Source organism: Trachurus trachurus (genome assembly GCF_905171665.1).
Source record: "Trachurus trachurus genome assembly, chromosome: 14".
NCBI classification, from domain to species: Eukaryota; Metazoa; Chordata; class Actinopteri; order Carangiformes; family Carangidae; genus Trachurus; species Trachurus trachurus.
Window position 1 is genome coordinate 2,094,326 of NC_139903.1, and position 19,525 is coordinate 2,113,850.

Here is a 19,525-nt window from a genome sequence, read left to right on the forward strand (position 1 = left end):
CGCCCCTTTATGCCGTTCTCTCTCCTCATTGGATAAAACTTGTAGGATACAAGAAAAGTTTTCTCCTCGGCTCAGAGCAGAGCAGATTGACTGACAGACCCGTGTTTCAGACCAAACACTCTATGTAAGTGATTGCTGTCGGAAGATATAACTATTTAAGACTTATATTAACACAAAAATATCACTTACTTCTGCTTTAACTTACATTTGAGTCTGTATGTCAACTAAACTAAACTGTTCAATCTTCAACTGATCGAGGGAGGAGGAGCTAAACTAAAAAGTGAAGGTAAACATGTTAATTTTTTAGATCTGACAGTTTAATTCCAAACATTTTCCAAGCAAAGATACTTTAAACTCTTGCAATAAAAATAATCATTCCACTTACACTAGAATGAGGGTGAACAAAAACAATTATTCTTGATGATCATCGTTACGTCAAAGAAAAAAAAATAAAACGTCTCTTTCTTCTCTGAATTAATATTTTCTTGTTCTTTGCAGGTTTTTTTTTTGTGTTTCCAAAAATCACATCTGGTGACACAGTCGTTCCATGTTCTCACTTGGAAAACCAGCGAGGTGCCAGTGACTCCGATAGGGAACCAATAGGAATCTTTTATTGGACCAAAAAACAACAAAAACTGTCCCGATTGCACATGTGACTTTCAGCTGATTCCTTCCTTCACCGGGCGTCGCTGCTGCACCTCCACTGAAATACATGTGGTAGATAAGGAGGAAAACATTCCTGATTACAATGAGTGCATAGACAAATCTTTAAATACACAAGAAAGAAGCTGAAACCTGGCCCCAGATCGATCCTCTCTTTAACTCATGATTTTCCCTTTTTAACCGTGTTTTACCTGAATTATAAACCATGCCACAAAAAGGAACAAAAAGTATTGGTCAGAAAAAGGTTAAAAACACACTAAATTGATACTTGAAATATATCATTTCATTTCACATCGACGTCGTGTAAATCAAACCCATAATAACCCCTAAATTTCCCCCCGTTTTCTAGACAAATGACTTCATCATCAGGTCAAAGACTGGTGGAGAGGAAATAGAACAAACAAGGCCGCCCCCTGGTGGCCAAACCAGAGCACGGCGCATGCTGCTGCTGCTGCTACCCACAGAGAGTAAAATAGTAAATAAGGCATTAATTTATACATCACACACTTCATAATTGCAAATAGCACTTGACAGTTCACCACTAACAACTGAAGGGTTTTTACAGATTTGTCATCGTTCACTATGTTTACACCGAAAAAGGGGGACAACAGACGTTTTTTGTCCAAATCATGTCGAACAGAGGAAAAAAATCAAAAAAGAAAAAAAGAAACAGTTCTTCCTCTGTGTTGATTTGAATAAAGCCAGACACTGCGCCTCATTGAAAGAGAGAAACGAGGAGGAGGAGGAGGAGGAGGAGGTTTCCAGCTCAGTAGATGAAGAGGACTCGGGTGCGGGGCAGCGTGGAGAAGCTGTCGGCCATCTTGCGGATTCTGGTGTAGTTGATGAATCCTCGCAGGAAGAGCAGGATGCCTGAAGAAAAAGAGGATTGGACCGTGAGACTGGTTTTAGGTTGACTAATATTCATTCATTCTACATTGAAGGTAGAGACGTCAAATAAAATGTTGCTGAGCAAAGGACGAGTTACAGTTTTTCTCGATTGCTAAGACACATTTCTTGAAAGCTTCTCTCATTTTCTCTAAACTGTGAACACAAACCCCAATTTTCAAGCTACATTCACAAAACCTCAGACTCTTCTTGCAAAACCAAACTTTCACCTCAAAACAGTTCAATCTGGTGCCCAAAACTGAACTATGTTGTCAAATCGTGCCCCGAGTCAATCAACATTAAAAACACTACTGAGCAGCCACTAAACACTACATAGAAAAATAGCAAACACAATGCTCAGCACATGAAGCTGTAGAAATAAATGTTTATCGTTCACTGTAGCTAAATGCATGTTGCAAAACAAAAAACCTGTGCATTTACACTGCAGAACTTCTCTCCTTCCCTTTCTTTCACCCTCCTCCCTCCCTCCCCACATCCATTTCATCCCCTTTTACTTCCTTCTTTTTTCTTCCCAGTTCATCCCTCCCTCCCCCCCTCATCCTCTCTTCCTTCACCCTGTCGTCTCTCATCTTCTCCTCTTGTAAAACAAAAAACCTGTGCATTTAGCACTTGTACATAGTACTGTAAAAAAAAAAAGAAAAAAAAAAGTACAAAAACCAGAAATCCTGTGCATTTTACACGTAGCACTTGTACAGTACAAAGACAAACAGTAATCTTGTGCATTTAGCACTTGTATACAGTAAGCCTACGTAAAAATAAAGTACAAAAATATACAAATAAGAACTCAGCCACAGCATACTGTAATTTCTCTGTACTGGGCCAGCCCACAGGACTTCATCCTCAACTGGTTTATACATGTTCCCTCACATCATTGGACACAAGTGTGATCAATTTTGAGTTGTTGTGTTCAACCGGTGAAACTTGTGCTTTAGTTGTGTTTGACTTTTGCCACCTGTGCTCAGCATTATGCAACACAGGTGCATCACAATGAAAATGTGTTGGTGAGTTGTGTCTAAACAGGTGAAAAGTGTTGATGGTTTTGCCAAAAGAGTGACTGATTCAATCAGTGGGTTCAGGCAACTGAGAATTTGGTTCAGACAACAGGGTTTAGTGTTTTAGCAATTGAGAAAAACTGTAAAAGGTTCAAGACACAAGAAATAAAAACATGTCAGGAAATAAAACTATTATAATGAGCATGAACTGATCGGCTTAAACAGGAAGCAAAGTGCAGTGTAATTAAAGATATAAACTAAAACCCTGATGCAAAGAAATTAAACAAAAACCAAGTGTCTGAACTAGGGGTGTGACGAGATCTCGCCAGATTAAACTCGACGATATTTCTCGTTGCGTTAAAAATCTTGGAACTGATGAAGCCTCTTAGATGAGAGGTGAAACGTCTTCCTAGACAAATAACCAAGTCCAGTTGCTTTTGATTTAAATTTCTTTGGGGATAATTTTATTTTTTATAAATTTTGGAAACATGTGAATGAATGGTGACCAGGAAAGAGATATAAAAATGTCTGAGATCAGACATCAGAAGACGAGTGCGACAGGATTATTTTAAAAAGCTAAAGAAGATTGGTATTTGTGGTATTTTTATTAGAAGGATAAATAAAGAAATAGAGTCGACTGTGGTTCCTGTGGTACGTTTCACAAAACACTCTCAGAAATGCATCTGAAATATTTAAAGGGATAGTTCAACATTTTGGCAAATTTGCCCATCACCATAACCCCTATAGTCATAGCAGTAGGTTTGTTACCTTTAATTGTCAGTGCAAGCTATTTTTAGAACGGTGGAGCAGAGCCGTGAGCTGCTCAGAGCTACGCTACGGAGGCTCATTATGGGATTTCTTGGTTTCCCTCATCAAACTCATCAAATACACAATCCAACAACTCCACAACGCTCTGGTGGACAAGTTGTGAGCTGCACATTCACCACGCTATGAGATAATAACACAACGTTACCACACAGAGTTGTTGTAGAGGGAAATACAGAGACTGCTTGATGAAAAACTGCCCCTGAAGGCAACGCGCATCAGTGTTTTTGCAAGAATTTCCCTCTGAGCAGCTCACGGCTCTGCTCCGCCGTTCTAAAAACAGCTTGCACCGACAATTAAAGGTAATGAACCTACTGCTATGACTATAGGGATTATGGCAATGGGCCCGTTTGCCAAAATGTTGAACTATCCCTTTAAAAACAAATAATCCTTCAGTGATGATTGTCAGTGTGTTTATCTGAAGTTTCTGCTGCCTGCTTTAGCAACAAAAAACTGCAAAAATCAATGTGTAAAAATATTTTTGTTTCATTATGAAACTGTGACAAAGATGCACAATCTGTGTCACTTGTGAACCCATCAACGTTGGGCCTGAGGGGTAATAATGAAGTCTGAATATCTAATATGATAATTAAGCTCAATTATCCTGCTGTATATTATTCTATTCTGTTTCTGTTTATATGAAATCTCTACACTGTTGTAACGAGGCTCAAGAAAACAAGAGCAAAAAATGTGTCACAAGCAAAACTAAACCTTGCGATTGCTCCTATTTGATTCATTTAAAGGGATAGTTTACCCAAAATTGAAATTTCTCTGAGTTACAGGGGGTCTCCGTGCAGCTAAGCTTGTTTGTAGAGGAAGCTCCCAGTGTTGCTCTGCTGGAATCTCGCGTGATTTGCGGAGCCGTGAACAGGGTGTCAGTGCAAATCACGCAAGATTTGGGCAGACACAGGCAAAGCAGTGAACTGAGACACTGGGAGCTTCCGCTACAAACAAGCTTAAAATATAGACTTATTTAATTTTTTTCGGAACAATTTCTCATGTTGGGGCTTCAATACCAGAGGGACATTACATATGAGCAGCATGGAGGTATTTGGATGTTTTTTGGTGTGTCTTTTTTTACGAAGACAGTTGGTATCCATTTGCAACCGTCATATGGACATGCACTGCTACGCCGAGACCCCCTGTAACTCAGAGAAGCCACGGAGGACTCTGAAACTTCTCCCAGCCCTTAGTCCACATGAGGGGGAGGAGATAATGAGTGAAATTTGAATTTTGGGTGAACTATCCCTTTAATTTGAAGTTTCTGCTGCCTGCTTTGGCAACAAAAAACTGCAAAAATCAATGTGTATTTTCGTTTCATTATGAAACTATGATAAAGATGAAAAATCTGTGTCACTTGTGATCAGTTCAACAGAGGAACATCAACGTTGGGCCTGAGGGGTAATAATAAAGTCTGATAATTATCCTGCTGTATATTATTCTATTCTGTTTCTGTAGCATATGAAATCTCTACACTGTTGTAATGAGGCTCAAGAAAACAGAGCAAAATATGTGTCAAAAGCAAAACAAACAAAACCTTGCGATTGCTCCTATTTCATTCATTTAACTGCAGATTGAAGCGGTGGACTTAGACTCACCCAACACCAGGAACACCCACCACAGCCAGTACTGTCCATCAAAGTAACCGGGGAAGTACGTGGAGAACTGGAAACCAAGAGAACAGCAGAAAAGACGACCGGTTAGAGAATAAATACGGCCGGTAAAAACAAACGGCTTCACACAAAATGAGTCCTGTGTTTAAAAAAAAAAAAAAAAAAGTTAACAAAGTTCTGAAGAAGTCTTTGAGGAAGGCGACCACTACAGAAACAACAGTAAAATACCACAGGGCTGTTTGGGGCTTTGGACTTGTTTGTGCGTACATATAACCACATTTTTATGTGTTTGTGTGTGTGTGCGGTGTGTAACGTCTATATGTGTGTGTGTGTGTGTGGGCTTTCTCTTACGCCAGTGATCCTCACTATTTTTTTCACAAGAGCCACATTGGCAGTGCAAAATCAAGGGGATGAGCCACTTTTGCGACAACATACTAAAGTCACCTTTGCAAATGTGCATTTCTACATATAAATTGGACATCGCACCAAATAAGAAACAACACAGCCAATACATTTTCATTTAAGACCATATTTACCTTAATACTGGGATGAGGGGAAGCTGGGCATGCATGTCCTTGACTTTCTTAATGTGTATTTGTAGTTTGTTGTTGCAATCACAGTGAGGGTTTGTTAGGGTTCATGCCATACAGAACAAATAAAAATTTGTCTGTCCACTTGTCTTGAAATGTTCTGTGCTCATCTTGTATGTTTCCTATACTACACCTGCCGTTTGCCTGCTCGTCCCCTCTCTGGTGTCTTCGTGCTGATTTTTGTTTGCTGCTTCCTCAGACTCATTTTGCTCACCCACTACACTATTCGTTACAACACTGTAGCTAGCTGCCTGCAAACGTGCGCTGCGGTCAAGTGTTGTAAACAATGCCACATGGCTTGCGGGCTGCGTTGCCAGGTTTGACAGTGCTCCCTTTAGGGATCACCATTAAGGCTTAAAATACTTCCTTTCATCTTCATTATTTGGGTGAAGGCAGGGAGAAGTATAATTCAGATGTTTGCGTTTTTGTTGTGCAGTGTTGTATGTTTATGTAGCACATTTGAAAAAATGTATTGGCTGTGTTACCACATAGGAAGCTACCAAGAGAGCCACGAATTATAGCTAAAACTGTCTTACGCGGACGATGAGGATCCATTTGATGAGGGAGAGGCCGAAGCCGGAGATCGCTCCGTAGCGTCCGGCGGCCGAGGTGGTGAGACAGAACGACAGGAAGAAACCGATCCAGTTGAAGAGGAACGCCACTGGAAGAGAGGAGAGAAGAGAAGAGAAGAGAAGAGAAGAGAAGAGAAGAGAAGAGAAGAGAAGAGAAGAGAAGAGAAGAGAAGAGAAGAGAGGGTCAGACATGTCGTCATAACAACAACAAAGAGCAGGAAATATAATATAATGTCACTGGTTTGTAGAGAAGTCGTTTGTATCAGAAGAGAAAGAGGGAAAATAGATGTTTATTCTTCAAAATCAAACATGTTAAAGTGAGAACTGATGTAAAATACAAATGTGTTTCAGTTTTGGGAGTTAAAATATAAGAATAAGCTCAGTGATGAGTTATTATGTAGTTCTCTGTTGAGTTTTAAGAAAGCCTTAAAATGTTAAACAATTAATAACTATAAATTACAGTAATGATTCTTTTCGTCTTCATTTGTCGGTAACCCTTTAATTTACAGGCTGCTACTGTAGTTACGTGATAATGTCAAGAAATAACAAGTAATTGTGTCATAATGTCTAGAAACAGCCCAGAAATAACGATTGATTGAGTAGAAATAGTCCAGAAATATCGGTCAGTTGCAACGACTTGGTGGAGAAACATTCAAAGCATGAAAAGTAAGTCATGTGTAATCTTTATGAAAAACATGAAATCACTATGAAACTGACAATAATTTCTGGGCTATTTCTTGACATTACTACACAATGAACGGCCTGTAAATTAAAGGGTTACAGACATTTTTTAGTTAGTTAGTTAGTGTGTGTGAAATGTAAGGATGTAATTATATATGATAATACTGTATGTGCTGGCTAGTTGTGTATGAAAAATGGTGACTTTGATGTTGGTGTCGTGTGACCGAAACAAACAATTTCATTAATTAATTCATGTTTGTAACAGCTGTACGTTCTGTGGTTGTGAAGGAGAAACTGTCCAACATGTGTTTGTTGACGGTTTTCATGCAACTTCCTTTTGGTTTCACATACAAATAAGTGTGTCTCATCATATAAAACATTATATTACTGTAAGTAAATCATATGGACTTCTTATTATCACCAACCCAGATTTATCCTCTGATGAAAAATACAGAATATAAATGTGATGAACATTTGAGCTAAATATTATTTACACAAAACAATCTGGCTAAAGAAAATCCCCTCCCTTTGTTTCCAGCTTTAAAATGACACTAAATGTCTAAATGACACTATATATTTGAACACTATTGGGAACATATAAAGCATAAACAATAACTTGGCAAAAACAATTAGATGATTTGAACATTTTAATTTGAATGTTTAGCTCAGTTTGTTCTGCTCTGTTCTAATCATGATGCATCTGATTGTATTGATCATACTGTTCTTATTTTATGAAGTTTGTCATTGTTATCTAAATATTTAATGTTATTTACAATGTCTCTGTTGAATAAAGTTTATTTTAAAATAAAAAAGAGAGAGAGGGAGAGGAGCAGACTAACTGAAGAAGGTGAGCATGAAGATGCCGTCGTTTCCTATTCTCAGCTGATCGGCGTCTTCAAAGTCGTCCCTGGTCACAAAGTCTTCGTCCTGAGGTGGAAAAAAAACAAAACACAAAGAAAGAGTCAGAAGATATTTAACAGTGAAACAGTCTGAGATCCATGTGAATGTGATGATGAAGCAGCTGCTGCTAACAGACAGTGAACACAACACGATGATGAACCAACAGAAACGTCACAGCACAGTAAAACACATCTAACAACTCTCACTGTCTCTTCTTAAAGGGATAGTTCAACATTTTGGCAAATTGGCCCATTGCCATAATCCCTATAGTCATAGCAGTAGGTTCGTTAACTTTAATTGTCGGTGCAAGCTGTTTTTAGAACGGCGGAGCAGAGCCGTGAGCTGCTCAGGGCTACACTACGGAGGCTCATTATGGGATTTCTTGGTTTCCCTCATCAAACTCATCAAATACAAAATCCCAAAACGCTCTGGTGGACAAGTTGTGACCTGCACATTCACCATATGAGATAACACAACGTTACGAAACGGAGCCGTTTTCGAGGTAAATACAGAGTCTGCTTGCTGAAAAACTGTCCCTGAAGGCAACACGCATCAGCGGTTTTGCATGAATTTCCCTCTAAAACAACTCTGTGTGGTAACGTTGTGTTATTATCTCATAGCGTGGTGAATGTGCAGCTCACAACTTGTCCACCAGAGCGTTGTGGAGTTGTTGGATTGTGTATTTGATGAGTTTGATGAGGGAAACCAAGAAATCCCATAATGAGCCTCCGTAGCGTAGCTCTGAGCAGCTCACGGCTCTGCTCCGCCGTTCTAAAAACAGCTTGCACCGACAATTAAAGGTAACGAACCTACTGCTATGACTATAGGGATTATGGCAATGGGCCAGTTTGCCAAAATGTTGAACTATCCCTTTAAAGCTGAAATCAATCCATGGAGCGGTAGATAACGTTATTTATCATCTACCATGTTACCATGTGCTGAGTTCCTCTTTAACTCCTGATTTAATCATACTTTTTGTTTTACACAACCTCAGACAACCTAAACATATCGTTTTCTTCATTATTTCCTTTTTAAGTCGTTCCTTTCTTCTCACTTCTGAGAAGAATTTCCTGGGAATCTGCATCAAGTATCCTGACACCGTATTTAACACTTGAACACACTTTCCCATTTACCAGAGTGACATTAAAGACAGTGAAGGACTCAGAGGTGACAGTCTGATTCAGTATTGCTGCTGCTGCAGCTGAACAGTCTTTAACTCCAGTTTTAATCAAAAAGTAAAAAAAAGCAAAGAGAAAGATAGATCAATTTATTTTACACCTCAGACAGGCTAAAAATAATGTTCTTTGTATTTTGCTCTAATATATTTGTCTCTTACATAATAAGGCTGTTTACACTTTACAGTTACTGTATGTTGTACACTTTATTCTGATGTGTTTTTACCCTTCTTCTTCTTTTTTTTTTAAATCACGTCTTTCTCCTCTGTGGTTCTGAGTTTTGAAGTTTTGAAGCTCCTGCAGAGTTCCTCTTTAACATCACAGGTCTGATCTAACTAGACACTACACACTGACTAACACTCTGAATACACACATATACAATACATAAAATAAAGCTGGGACAGGTAGGTACATCTATGGTGTCACACACACACACACACACACACACACACACACACACACACTCCTCCCAGTTACCTCCAGTGAACTGCGAATTACATCGTCAAAAGTCTCCAGTCGCTCCCTGTGCTGAGGCTGCAGAGCGCCGCGCAGCGTGAGGCAGAGAGACACAACAACAATATTCAAATAAATTAAAAAAGAGCAAATAGTTTCTGAGATTATGGTCTTTTTACTGTGGCAGAAGAAGGAGAAACGTGGAGAGACTCCTACAGTCGTCATAAAGTTCTGTGTGAAAATCTGTCAAATAAAAAACTAATGAAACTGAGGCGCAGCACAAACTCTGCACGGTGCAACTTTCTATGATTCGGTCCGATTCGATCATACAATGCATCTTTATGCATCAGCCTGTGAATATTCTCATTTGTCCAGGTCATCGTTATCCCCAAAGAAATTTAAATCAAAAGCAACTGGACCTTTATGCATCACATCCTCAATTTTTTATGTTGCCACACGAGGCTTTGTCATTATTTAACATAAATAGTCAGATAAACGTGATCACTTTTTATTTATATAAAATAAAATAGAAAATATTATGTAATTGCATGAATATTTGAAGAATGGTGGAATAGTTCCCGGTGAATATCGAGTAGTGATTTTGCTTTAAGTGCCGGTCCCTGCAGCGCCGCTCAGCGACCACTAGAGGTCAGAGTTCAGCTGCTCCCACATGAGGTTTAGTTCTTTACCAGTGACTTAAACAGAGACGAGAGGTTGTTACAGGACAAACACTGGAAGTAGTTCTGCTTATAGTAAATATTACTGTATTTAAATGCTGTGTTTCACTTTTTCACTTCTTCTTTTTGCTTTTCTCAGAACCAACGGTGCAACAACAACACGAAGCTCAACACTTTAAAATACTTTCATCATCAAACCTCTGACTCTTCTGCTTCAAAACTAAAAACATCAAACAGCTCAGAACAGTTTTATCTGATCAGGACCAAAGTCTGTTTTCAGATGGTTCACAAGTTAATGAGAATAAAACACACAACACCGCTGATCACTGATCAGTACAGAGAAACATAGAAAACACAGAGTTGAAATCTACTGTAACGACTGTAAACTATTCAATATTTAATGTTTAGATTCAGAAGAAGAAGTTCTTCCTCTTCCTCTCTCATTGTTTCCCTTCATTGTTTCTGTCAAACCTTCATCATCCTGTGACCTCGGCCCGGGGTCATGTTGGTTTCCTTTCATCATCATCATCATTAGAAAGTGTAAACAGAGCTGCACTTGTTTCACTTCTGCACAAATTAAGCATTAGAATGAGATTAAATCAGATCTAACTGGTGCTTTTTTTGTTTTTCTCCTTTAAATTGTTGTTTTTAATGCGTCTGAATGATCTGTACTACTGATCATTGTTTCTATGTAAAGCACACTGACTGAGTTGTGCATGAAACGTGCTACTGTATGTAAATGAAGCTGCTTTGCCTTCAGTCAAATGTGTTCAGGCCACTGAGAGTTTGGTTCAGAGAATTTAGTGTTTTAGGAATCCAGAAAAACCCTCAAACGCATTAAATTATGTAATTTTTTACAAACAAGTTCTCAGTGAAGGAGGCGTCTTAGAAACAAACTAAAACATCAACACTAAATCCTCCTTTCCAACTCTCTCCATCTAGATTTCCTCTGTCTTACAGTTTTACTGAATAAAGAAATGAAATAAATTACTTTGAATGAAACAACAACAAAACTGAACTAAAACAACTCTTACTGCACAGTACTGCAATAAAAATTATAACTTGGGGGAAAATAAACATTAGGACCTCTTCATCATCACCTGTATGGTGAGTTATTCAGAGCATCGGAAATTGCAAATGTAGGACCAGGACCAATCAAAACGGGGTTTTCATTCATTGCATTTCAGGCAATCTCATCGCCATGCCGATGAAATTCTGATTTATCCTCAGGGTTCCCACTCTTTCCTTGAAATCATTTTCCTGGACTTTTCCAGGACATTTCCAGCGGCTACAGTCCCATTCATGCTCTGGAGAAGTCTTCTTTTCCACAGTTGGACCTTATTTTGTACATGTTTGTTTCTATGTTTCTTCCTCTCTCAGCCCCAGAGAGAAGTCTGGTTTAAAGATGTGCAGTCTGTGGCTCTAACTTATGCAATAATCTCTTACAGTTACACGCTTAGAAATTCCTATGAATTTATCATAGAACAACACAAACATGGAAACACTCGTCAACTCAAAGTCTCTAGTTTTCTCACTAGGCAGAAAATAAATCCTTAGTGAGGTCTGAAAACGGCAAACAGAGCTCTGGTAAATCATTTTCTAGGACAACTGAAGCTTTTCCAGGACATTTGACTTTTTTTCTCATTTTCCATGTGTTGGTCAACCATTTTCCAGGTTTTCCAGGTTTTCCAGGACAAGTGGGAACCCTGATCTCCAGTTTACTCCGGAAATTCTTTATGTTCTTTCTTTGCACAGACTGAACATAAAGAAAACTCAACACAGCAGTGACCAACCACACCTCAGTAACACGCCAACACGCCTCCAGCAGCATCGTAGCTGTTTGCTGTTCAAACATGAGCACTGAGCTCACACTTATTTATTTTTAGCAGATTTTGCAAAAAGTGAGTCAAGATTTCAGCTGTTGTGGTCGTTTCTTATCTTTCCTTTCAGCTGAAAAAAATAAATATGTGATGATGAGATTTCTACCTCAACTAACTTCTGCAATTCTAATATTATATCTAACCATGTGACTGTGATTTTTAATTATTGGTTTTATTGATAATAATAATAATAATAAATTGTTTCTCAACTAAGTTTGAGAATCTGCAGCTGTTCAAACCAGCTGCACGACGACGACAAAGACACACAATCAGATAAGTCGAGTAAGTACACACCTCAACAACACAAGACAAACAGAGTCGCTGTGGTCGAACGCTGCTGAGCACTTCCTGCCACGCAGACAACACTGCAGCGTGTGTGTGTGCGTGTGTGTGTGTGTGTGTGTGCATACGGTGAACGTTGCCACATGCTAAAAGGGGAAAAAAAAAAAAAAAAAGTGAGACACTCACTCTTCCGGTTACCAGGGGAACGGTGGTCTCAGCTTTGGTTCTTTCTGCTTCATCATAGGACGGTAGCGTCGTGGCCACGTTGTACGACGGCGGTTTGGGGAAAGCACCGTCCTCCTTGTAGTCGAAATACGCTGAAGAACAAGAAACAGAAACGACATCGTTACGGTCACAAAGAGAGAAAAGGTTTTCTAACACTGGACTGGTTTCAGAATGACTGATTGTTCCTGAAGTGTCCACTGAGTCACTGTTTAACATGTATTCACACACAGCGAAGTGGAAACGAGCTCTTTATAAGATTACAATGCATATTTTTGCTTTCATTTCATATTTATGTTTTTTTGACCTTTAAATATAACATTTAAATATTCAGTTAGAGGAGCTGGAGAGAGACACTTTGCTTTTATAGATTCAAAAAGGACTGAGATGATAATTTGATAATCGAAACCAACTAATCATCAACTAAAGTGACTGATTCAAATGTGAGTAACTTATTAAAATGACTTCTCAAAGCAATAACCTGTTCCTGGGAGAGTAAATTCTTTCATCCATGTTATTATTACCTTTGATTAAGAGGTTAGAATAATCAAAACAACTATGATGAACAAATTCATAGCACCTTTCTACCTGATAATATGTACAAGTTAAGTTATTATCAAGTTAGTGTTAATCTTTATAGTTGTATTCTTGTATTCTATATTATTTATTTTTTGCACTTCTCTTCTTAACCACTTTATATAGTTGTTTATGTGGCTGCTATCTATGACATTTCAATTTCCCAACGCAGATTAATCCATCTATATTTAAAACTCAAAATCTTTCCAAGAATATTTGTCTTATTTCTTGTCAAAATGTCTCATTTCTAGTCTAAACTAATCTCTTTCCACTTAAAATAAGACTCATCACCTAAAAATGAACTTGTTTTTAGATCATTTCATTTGTTTCAAACAAATTTTCACTTGAAATAAGTAGAAAAATCTGCCAGTGAAAGCAAGTTTTTTGTGCTTGTAATAAGGAAGAAAAACTTGCTCGACTAGCAGATTTTTCTACTTATTTCAAGTGAAAATCTGCTTGAAAGAAGTAAAAAGTGTCTAAAAACAAGCTGCTTTTAATGTGACGAGTCTTATTTTTAGTAGAATGAAATTTGTTTCGACTAGAAATGACATTTTGACTAGAAATAAGACAAATATTCATGGTAAGATTTTGAGTTTTTGCAGAGTATTTATCCTTTTGGAGCTGATAAGTTGAATTCATCATCATGGTTTTGTACAACACTGACGAGACGACAGAACTCCCCGGTGCGTCACCATTGTCTCCGTCCTCAACCAGAGAAACATCTGGATGAGTCATAGTAGGTCTCACCGGCATTGTCGGCTGCGACGCTGCTGTAGGGAGGCGGAGCGTCGGCTGCTACCTGCGGACTCTCCTCCGCGTCCTCGTCGTTGGGCAACTGGTGGGAGGTGAGAAGAGAAGAGAAGAGAAGAGAAGAGAAGAGAAGAGAAGAGAAGAGAGACAAAAGACAAAACCACATCCTGATTAACTAAAGGCCACTAATGCACCACCACGTGTCTGCCTGGCTGCTGCTTTCCATTAGAAACGCTGTAGTATTTTAGAAAAAGAAGAGGCTGCACGTTGTTTCAGCTGATGTCTGACTAAACACGCACACACATGAAATGAAATGAAATAGAAAAAGCAGAAACGAGCCCAGAACACGACGTGTTTCTCTCTCTTGGTAAAAGCAGGAAGCGCATTAGGAGCCTAAACCCATTGAAAAATTAAAAATAAAATAAAACACTCTAATCACAGTTTTGTCGTTGAGCTCAAGGAGAATATAAAAAACTAAACCCAAGCACTTTGGATTCATTAACACAGGTCCTCTAGTTTCCTACAGTTTCCTTCTAGAGATGAACTGGTAAACTAAACTCGTAGGATCACATTAAGGAAAACAGGGACGATCTAAAGTCATTTATTCCAATTAATTAACTCTAATGACTTGCTGGTGTAACCTCCTGAGTCCTATAATTCAGGCAGATCAGCTGGACATGCAAAAATAAAGTAAATATTCACCAGGGAAATAATAAGTGTGCAAAGAGTCAACTCAAGGAGCTTCTTCCTCTTTTAATAACACCCAGTAAAATACTATTCTTTCCAGGAAATATTCAAAAAGATTACTTCACTTGGGTGAAGCACAATCTCGGCCTTCTGTCAGACCTTATGATATTTCATGATTAGTAACACACTAATAGTTTGGGAAACACCCTCTTAAATAAAGTGACAAACAATTGAAAACAATATCAATCAAAAACGATCAAAGGCAATAAGACAAGTTATAAACAATAAAACAATAGCAATCATACCGGATAGATTCTTAAAAACATTAAAGAAAGCTGTCATTCTCCGATCTCTAACCATATACGTTATTAAAAAGGAAGGTTTTAAGCTTATTCTTGAAAACAGAGAGAGGGTTTTCTGCCTAACAGGTTTGGATTGGAAGTCGATTAATTATATATAAAATAAAATACCTCTTGGATCCTGAGTGGCGACGCTTCAGGCCACATTTTCTATTTCTCCCACAGAAGTCGAGCGGCTTTCAGCCTCTAATGCGTCTGCACATCAATTATTACTGCGATCGACCACGCGAGCAGACTTATAATAAGACCTGTCTGACTGTCTGTCTCCATAAGCAGGTCAGCAGCCAGATTTGACAGCTAATCTAGATGATGATGATGATGATGATGATGAGTGATCAGACACTGTTGTAGGTCATGTGTAAAACATAGTCACATGCACATAAATAACTAAATACAAGTCTGCTGTCAGAATTTCCATATCATTCTGGGTTATTTTCTGGTTTCATTTCTTTAAAATCTTGCCTGTGGTTGAGACTTTTTGTCAACACCGACAGCTTTCTGAGTTTACACAGTGTCATCAATATTTCACAACACAAAGTTGATGACACAGATTTGGTCACATTTATTTTACCAACCAGTGGTTTTTGTTTTTTAGGACACAGACAGTTTATAACCGCAGGCAGTTATGTTATGTTATGTTCACAAAACTGGTTTCAGATTGAACTCACAAAACAGGTGCATCTCAATAAAATAGAATATAGATCATGGAAAAAGTTTAATTAGGTCAGTAATTCAACTCAAAAAGTGAAACTAATACATTATATAGATCCATTACACCCAGAATTATGAAAACCTAAAATTCAGTATCTCAAATTTTTTTAATATTACAAACAAATCAATTAATACGGAAATGTTGGCCTTCTGAAAAGTATTTCCATCTATATGCACTCAATACTTGGTTGGGGATTCTTGACTTGAACTACTGGAAATTGACTTTTCCATATTCTAACTTATTGAGATGCACCTGTAAAGTAATTAAAGCGACCACATAAGACCGAATAAATAAGTATCACTAGATATAATGAACATACCGTATATTAACAAAAAAGAAAACTGATTATCTTTCCAGTATGAGCCACATACAGGAAACAAACTGACATCCCTCTACAATACTTTCACTTTTAATTTGAAGTAAAGAGATACTTATATATTTAATTAATCAGAAATCACGAGTTTTATTATTAGTAACATAATATTATCACATTAAATACCGCTAAATACTGAGAAACTACCAGTAAAAACAACAAACACGTTCAAACTAACACGTACTAAGCTGTGTTTTAACTAATGCTGCGTTCGAGACAGCTGGGAAATAGGAACTTTCAGACCTCCTACTTGAAAACGTGCAATCAAACGCCACCTCACGTCGGAGAAAAAAAATCTACCCCGACGTAACACAACAACGTTATGAACTATACAGTATTTACTTACGGTTACAGATTAACCTACTGATGTTGTGGGACAAAGTAAATCCATGTTGTTATCTCTCTCTCTGTCCGATTTTAAATGATCTGCTTCATCATCGGAGTTTTCAAATGGGAGATTCTCCGATTCCCAGTTATTCGCGAACGCAGCATAAGTGGCTCGATACTAGCAGCACTAGCACGGAGACGTTACGTTAGCATGCTGCTAATGCTAACACCTGCGGATGAAAAATAACGACGTTTCTCGAAAATAAAACACATCGATTTGACAACGATACCGACTCGTAGCTTCACAGAAGAGGGGAATATGATGTTAAAACCCCACAGACACACACACATGTAGCCGTAAAGCTGCTTTTTAATCAGCTGCTAACGTTACACAATACGATTTATAACGTAAAATGTAATGTTGACGTTGGGTTTTCTGTTTAACCAACGGTCGGTCGGTTAGTGTCGTTGTAGCTCATTTACCTGCTGGTATCTGGCGCTCGGCTCGGCCATTCCGGCTCAGGATTTGACGACACAGGAGAAAAAACACTGTGCCAAAGACACACACACAAAAAAAAAACTAAATTATATAACACAACAAACAGTAAAAGTCAACGGTGGACCACAATTGAACAGCTGCTGCTGCTTCTTCTCCCCCTGACTGCTCCTTGCTCCTCTTGTGGTGAAGTCACGAGGAGTGAGTGACGGCCACAGAGCAGCACTTCCGGTTAGCTCCTTCAAAATAAAAGTCAAAGTCATAAAAACTACTGTTAGTAATATGCAAATAAAGCGGGAAAAAACTTAATGCGATTGACACAGATCGATAATCCATCATAATGTATCGATTTTCCATCAGCAAGTAATCGTTTTTTGATTTTTAAACGGGAGTGGGCGGGGTTATGTGCTTTTATTTTGAAATGACACGTAATCTTGTTTCCGGTTTTATTCTCGCTAATTTGACGCAGATTTTGCCCGATAGGCGATTGACGTCATTGGTCACAACAAACCCTCCTCCTCCGCCTCCATCTGAAACTCCCATGACCGTGAAGGCAGCATTACCGAGAAAAATGTAGAAAAAAACGACAGATAGCCTAATATAATTTTTATATATGAACTTTTGTAATTTTTGATTTCTAAAAGAAAATCTCTGCTTTTTATGTCCTTGATTTTAGTTTAGTTCATAGTTTATAGTTTAACTGCTGAGTTGTTGTTTGTTTTTTATATAACTTCTGTTAAGCACTTTGTAATCTTGTTAAGGAATGTGCAATATGATGTTCAGGGACAGTCAGGACAGTCTGAGGACAGACAGCTCTGAGGTTGAAGTTTATATTAATGCACCATGACACTGTGGCAGGTCTCTGTACTAGGGATGTGAATCTTTGGGTGGCTCTCGATTCGATTCGATTCTGACTTTTAGGGTCACGATTCGATTCAAAATCGATTTTCGATTCAACCGATTCTTGATTTTCTTTTTGCGATTTTTAGTTTGCTTTATTAACACCAGACCATGTGAAAAAAGTTGAATGATGATGATGTCTACAGACTATCATATCAGAAGCCATATTTCCCCAAAAAAAATGCACATCACATGTTTCAGATTTATTCAGCAGCAATATATTCGAACCATGTTAAAGTAAACTGCTCCATGAAGCTGATTTTATAGGCTACTCTCTTTTCAAAAGCCTGGACTGAAGGGATGTGAATATTTAGGTGTCTCTTCCATTCAAAATCAGTTCTCATGCACGTGCACATGGACATGTAGCCTATCACCTGTAACAAAGGCTGCTAAAAAAAAAGAAACTCTGCTCTCAGGCGCACCGCCCCCCCCCCCCCCCTCCCCCCCAAGATGAATGAAGAGGCTATTAAAAAAAAAAAAAAAAGTCCGCTAGTCTCCTTGAAGCGGCTGTTATGTGTCGCACACACTGAGGTGAGCAGCAGCAGAGCGGCCGCACCGTGACCGCGGTCCGCTCCAGCCGCCTGGTGTCCCCATTAGGCACCACGCGTCTTTTCAGTCACTTGTCCAAGTTCTCCTTTACTGTTTTTTTTTTCGAGACAACACTCATTATCTCTCTCTCTCTCTCTCTCTCTCTCTCTCTCTCTCTCTCACCGGCGGTGTCAGCTGATGTGCACATCTGCAGCAACCCAAACAAATGCACATGTTACTGTTGACTGGCTCTATTCCAGCCACATGATTGGTTCGGCGCGGTGGAAATCTCATTATCATTGGTTATTTGTATTGTCTGCCAAAACATGGATGAATGAAACCTATCGACCACGTCTCATATTTCTATCGAGGAAAAGTTATTTCACAATTTATAGACACAACACCGACAAAAGGTGCAACTTGCCACTTAACTTCTTGTCGATGTATTGTTTGCGGGGGCTTTCGGGGGATCTGCTGACGGTGGAGGATCTGGGACTGATGTGGACCACCACCAGTCTGATCAGGTCCATCACAGCAGCTGCAGCTCTGCCCCGCTGTCACATGACTCTCGCATATCAGCGCAATCTGTTTACATTAAACCGACATCAGGAGAATAATGAGAATTATGATTAAAAAAAATATATAAATATATATTTGTTTCGAATTTTGGACCCTGGATCATGATTTTTTTGGGCACATTCTTGGTAAAAAAAAAACAAAAAAAAATCCTCTAAAAAAAGACAGTTGGGATGCATAATGTGGCCTCAGACGAGTCTCGGACTTCCAGAGCAGCTACAGCAGCGTTGTGACCTCAACCATGGTTGGTGAGAGCAGAAATGTTGTTGTAGGCCTGTGCATATTCTCATTTGTCCAGGTCATAGTATTTCAAAGGAGGTTAAATCGAAAGCAACTGGACTTATACTGAGTCTCCACACCAGATAGTTGGACCAGTCCCAGCCTGGTCAGATGCTACATGAACTGATGAAGCCTCTTGGATGAAGGTGAAACGTCTTCCTAGACAAATAACTAGGCTAAGTCCAGTTGAACCTTCTTTGAAGAAGAAAAAAAAAAAAAAAAGTTGTTGGCGGGCTGGTGAATTTTTTTTTTGACACGAGTCAGAAGGAGCGATAAATCGCGTATCTCGCGTTTGGTCGCGCGTCACAACTCGAGCGAAAAAAAAGCGTTCCTCGTGTTTGGTGGGAAGCCCCTCGCGGGTCTTCCCACCAAACACAACATGAAATAGTCGAAGACGCGAAGGTCCCGTCGCCATAAAAGAATCGTGTGTATTGCGTCGCAAAAAAAAAAAAGTCGCGTATACCGCGTCGCGCGCCTAATCGCGTCTCGCGCCGAATCGCGTCTTTGCGTCACGGCCTTTTACACCGCGGA

General features: G+C 38.9%; 1 protein-coding gene across 2 annotated transcripts; it reads right to left on the reverse strand.

The window, feature by feature from the left end:
- Window positions 1-299: 299 nt before the first annotated feature.
- ndfip1l (Nedd4 family interacting protein 1, like) lies at window positions 300-16,903 on the reverse strand. Of its 2 annotated transcripts, none has more exons than XM_083986466.1 (7): window positions 16,699-16,903; window positions 13,755-13,842; window positions 12,408-12,526; window positions 7,682-7,769; window positions 6,126-6,250; window positions 4,985-5,051; window positions 300-1,533 (listed from the first exon to the last, which is right to left on the reverse strand). In XM_083986466.1, the coding sequence occupies exons 1-7, from the start codon at window positions 16,726-16,728 to the stop codon at window positions 1,430-1,432; spliced, it is 621 nt and encodes a 206-aa protein (XP_083842592.1). In that variant the 5' UTR covers window positions 16,729-16,903; the 3' UTR covers window positions 300-1,429. The 2 variants fall into 2 exon arrangements, with proteins under 2 accessions (XP_083842592.1, XP_083842591.1); XM_083986465.1 differs by having other exon boundaries at window positions 12,396-12,526.
- Window positions 16,904-19,525: the final 2,622 nt, after the last annotated feature.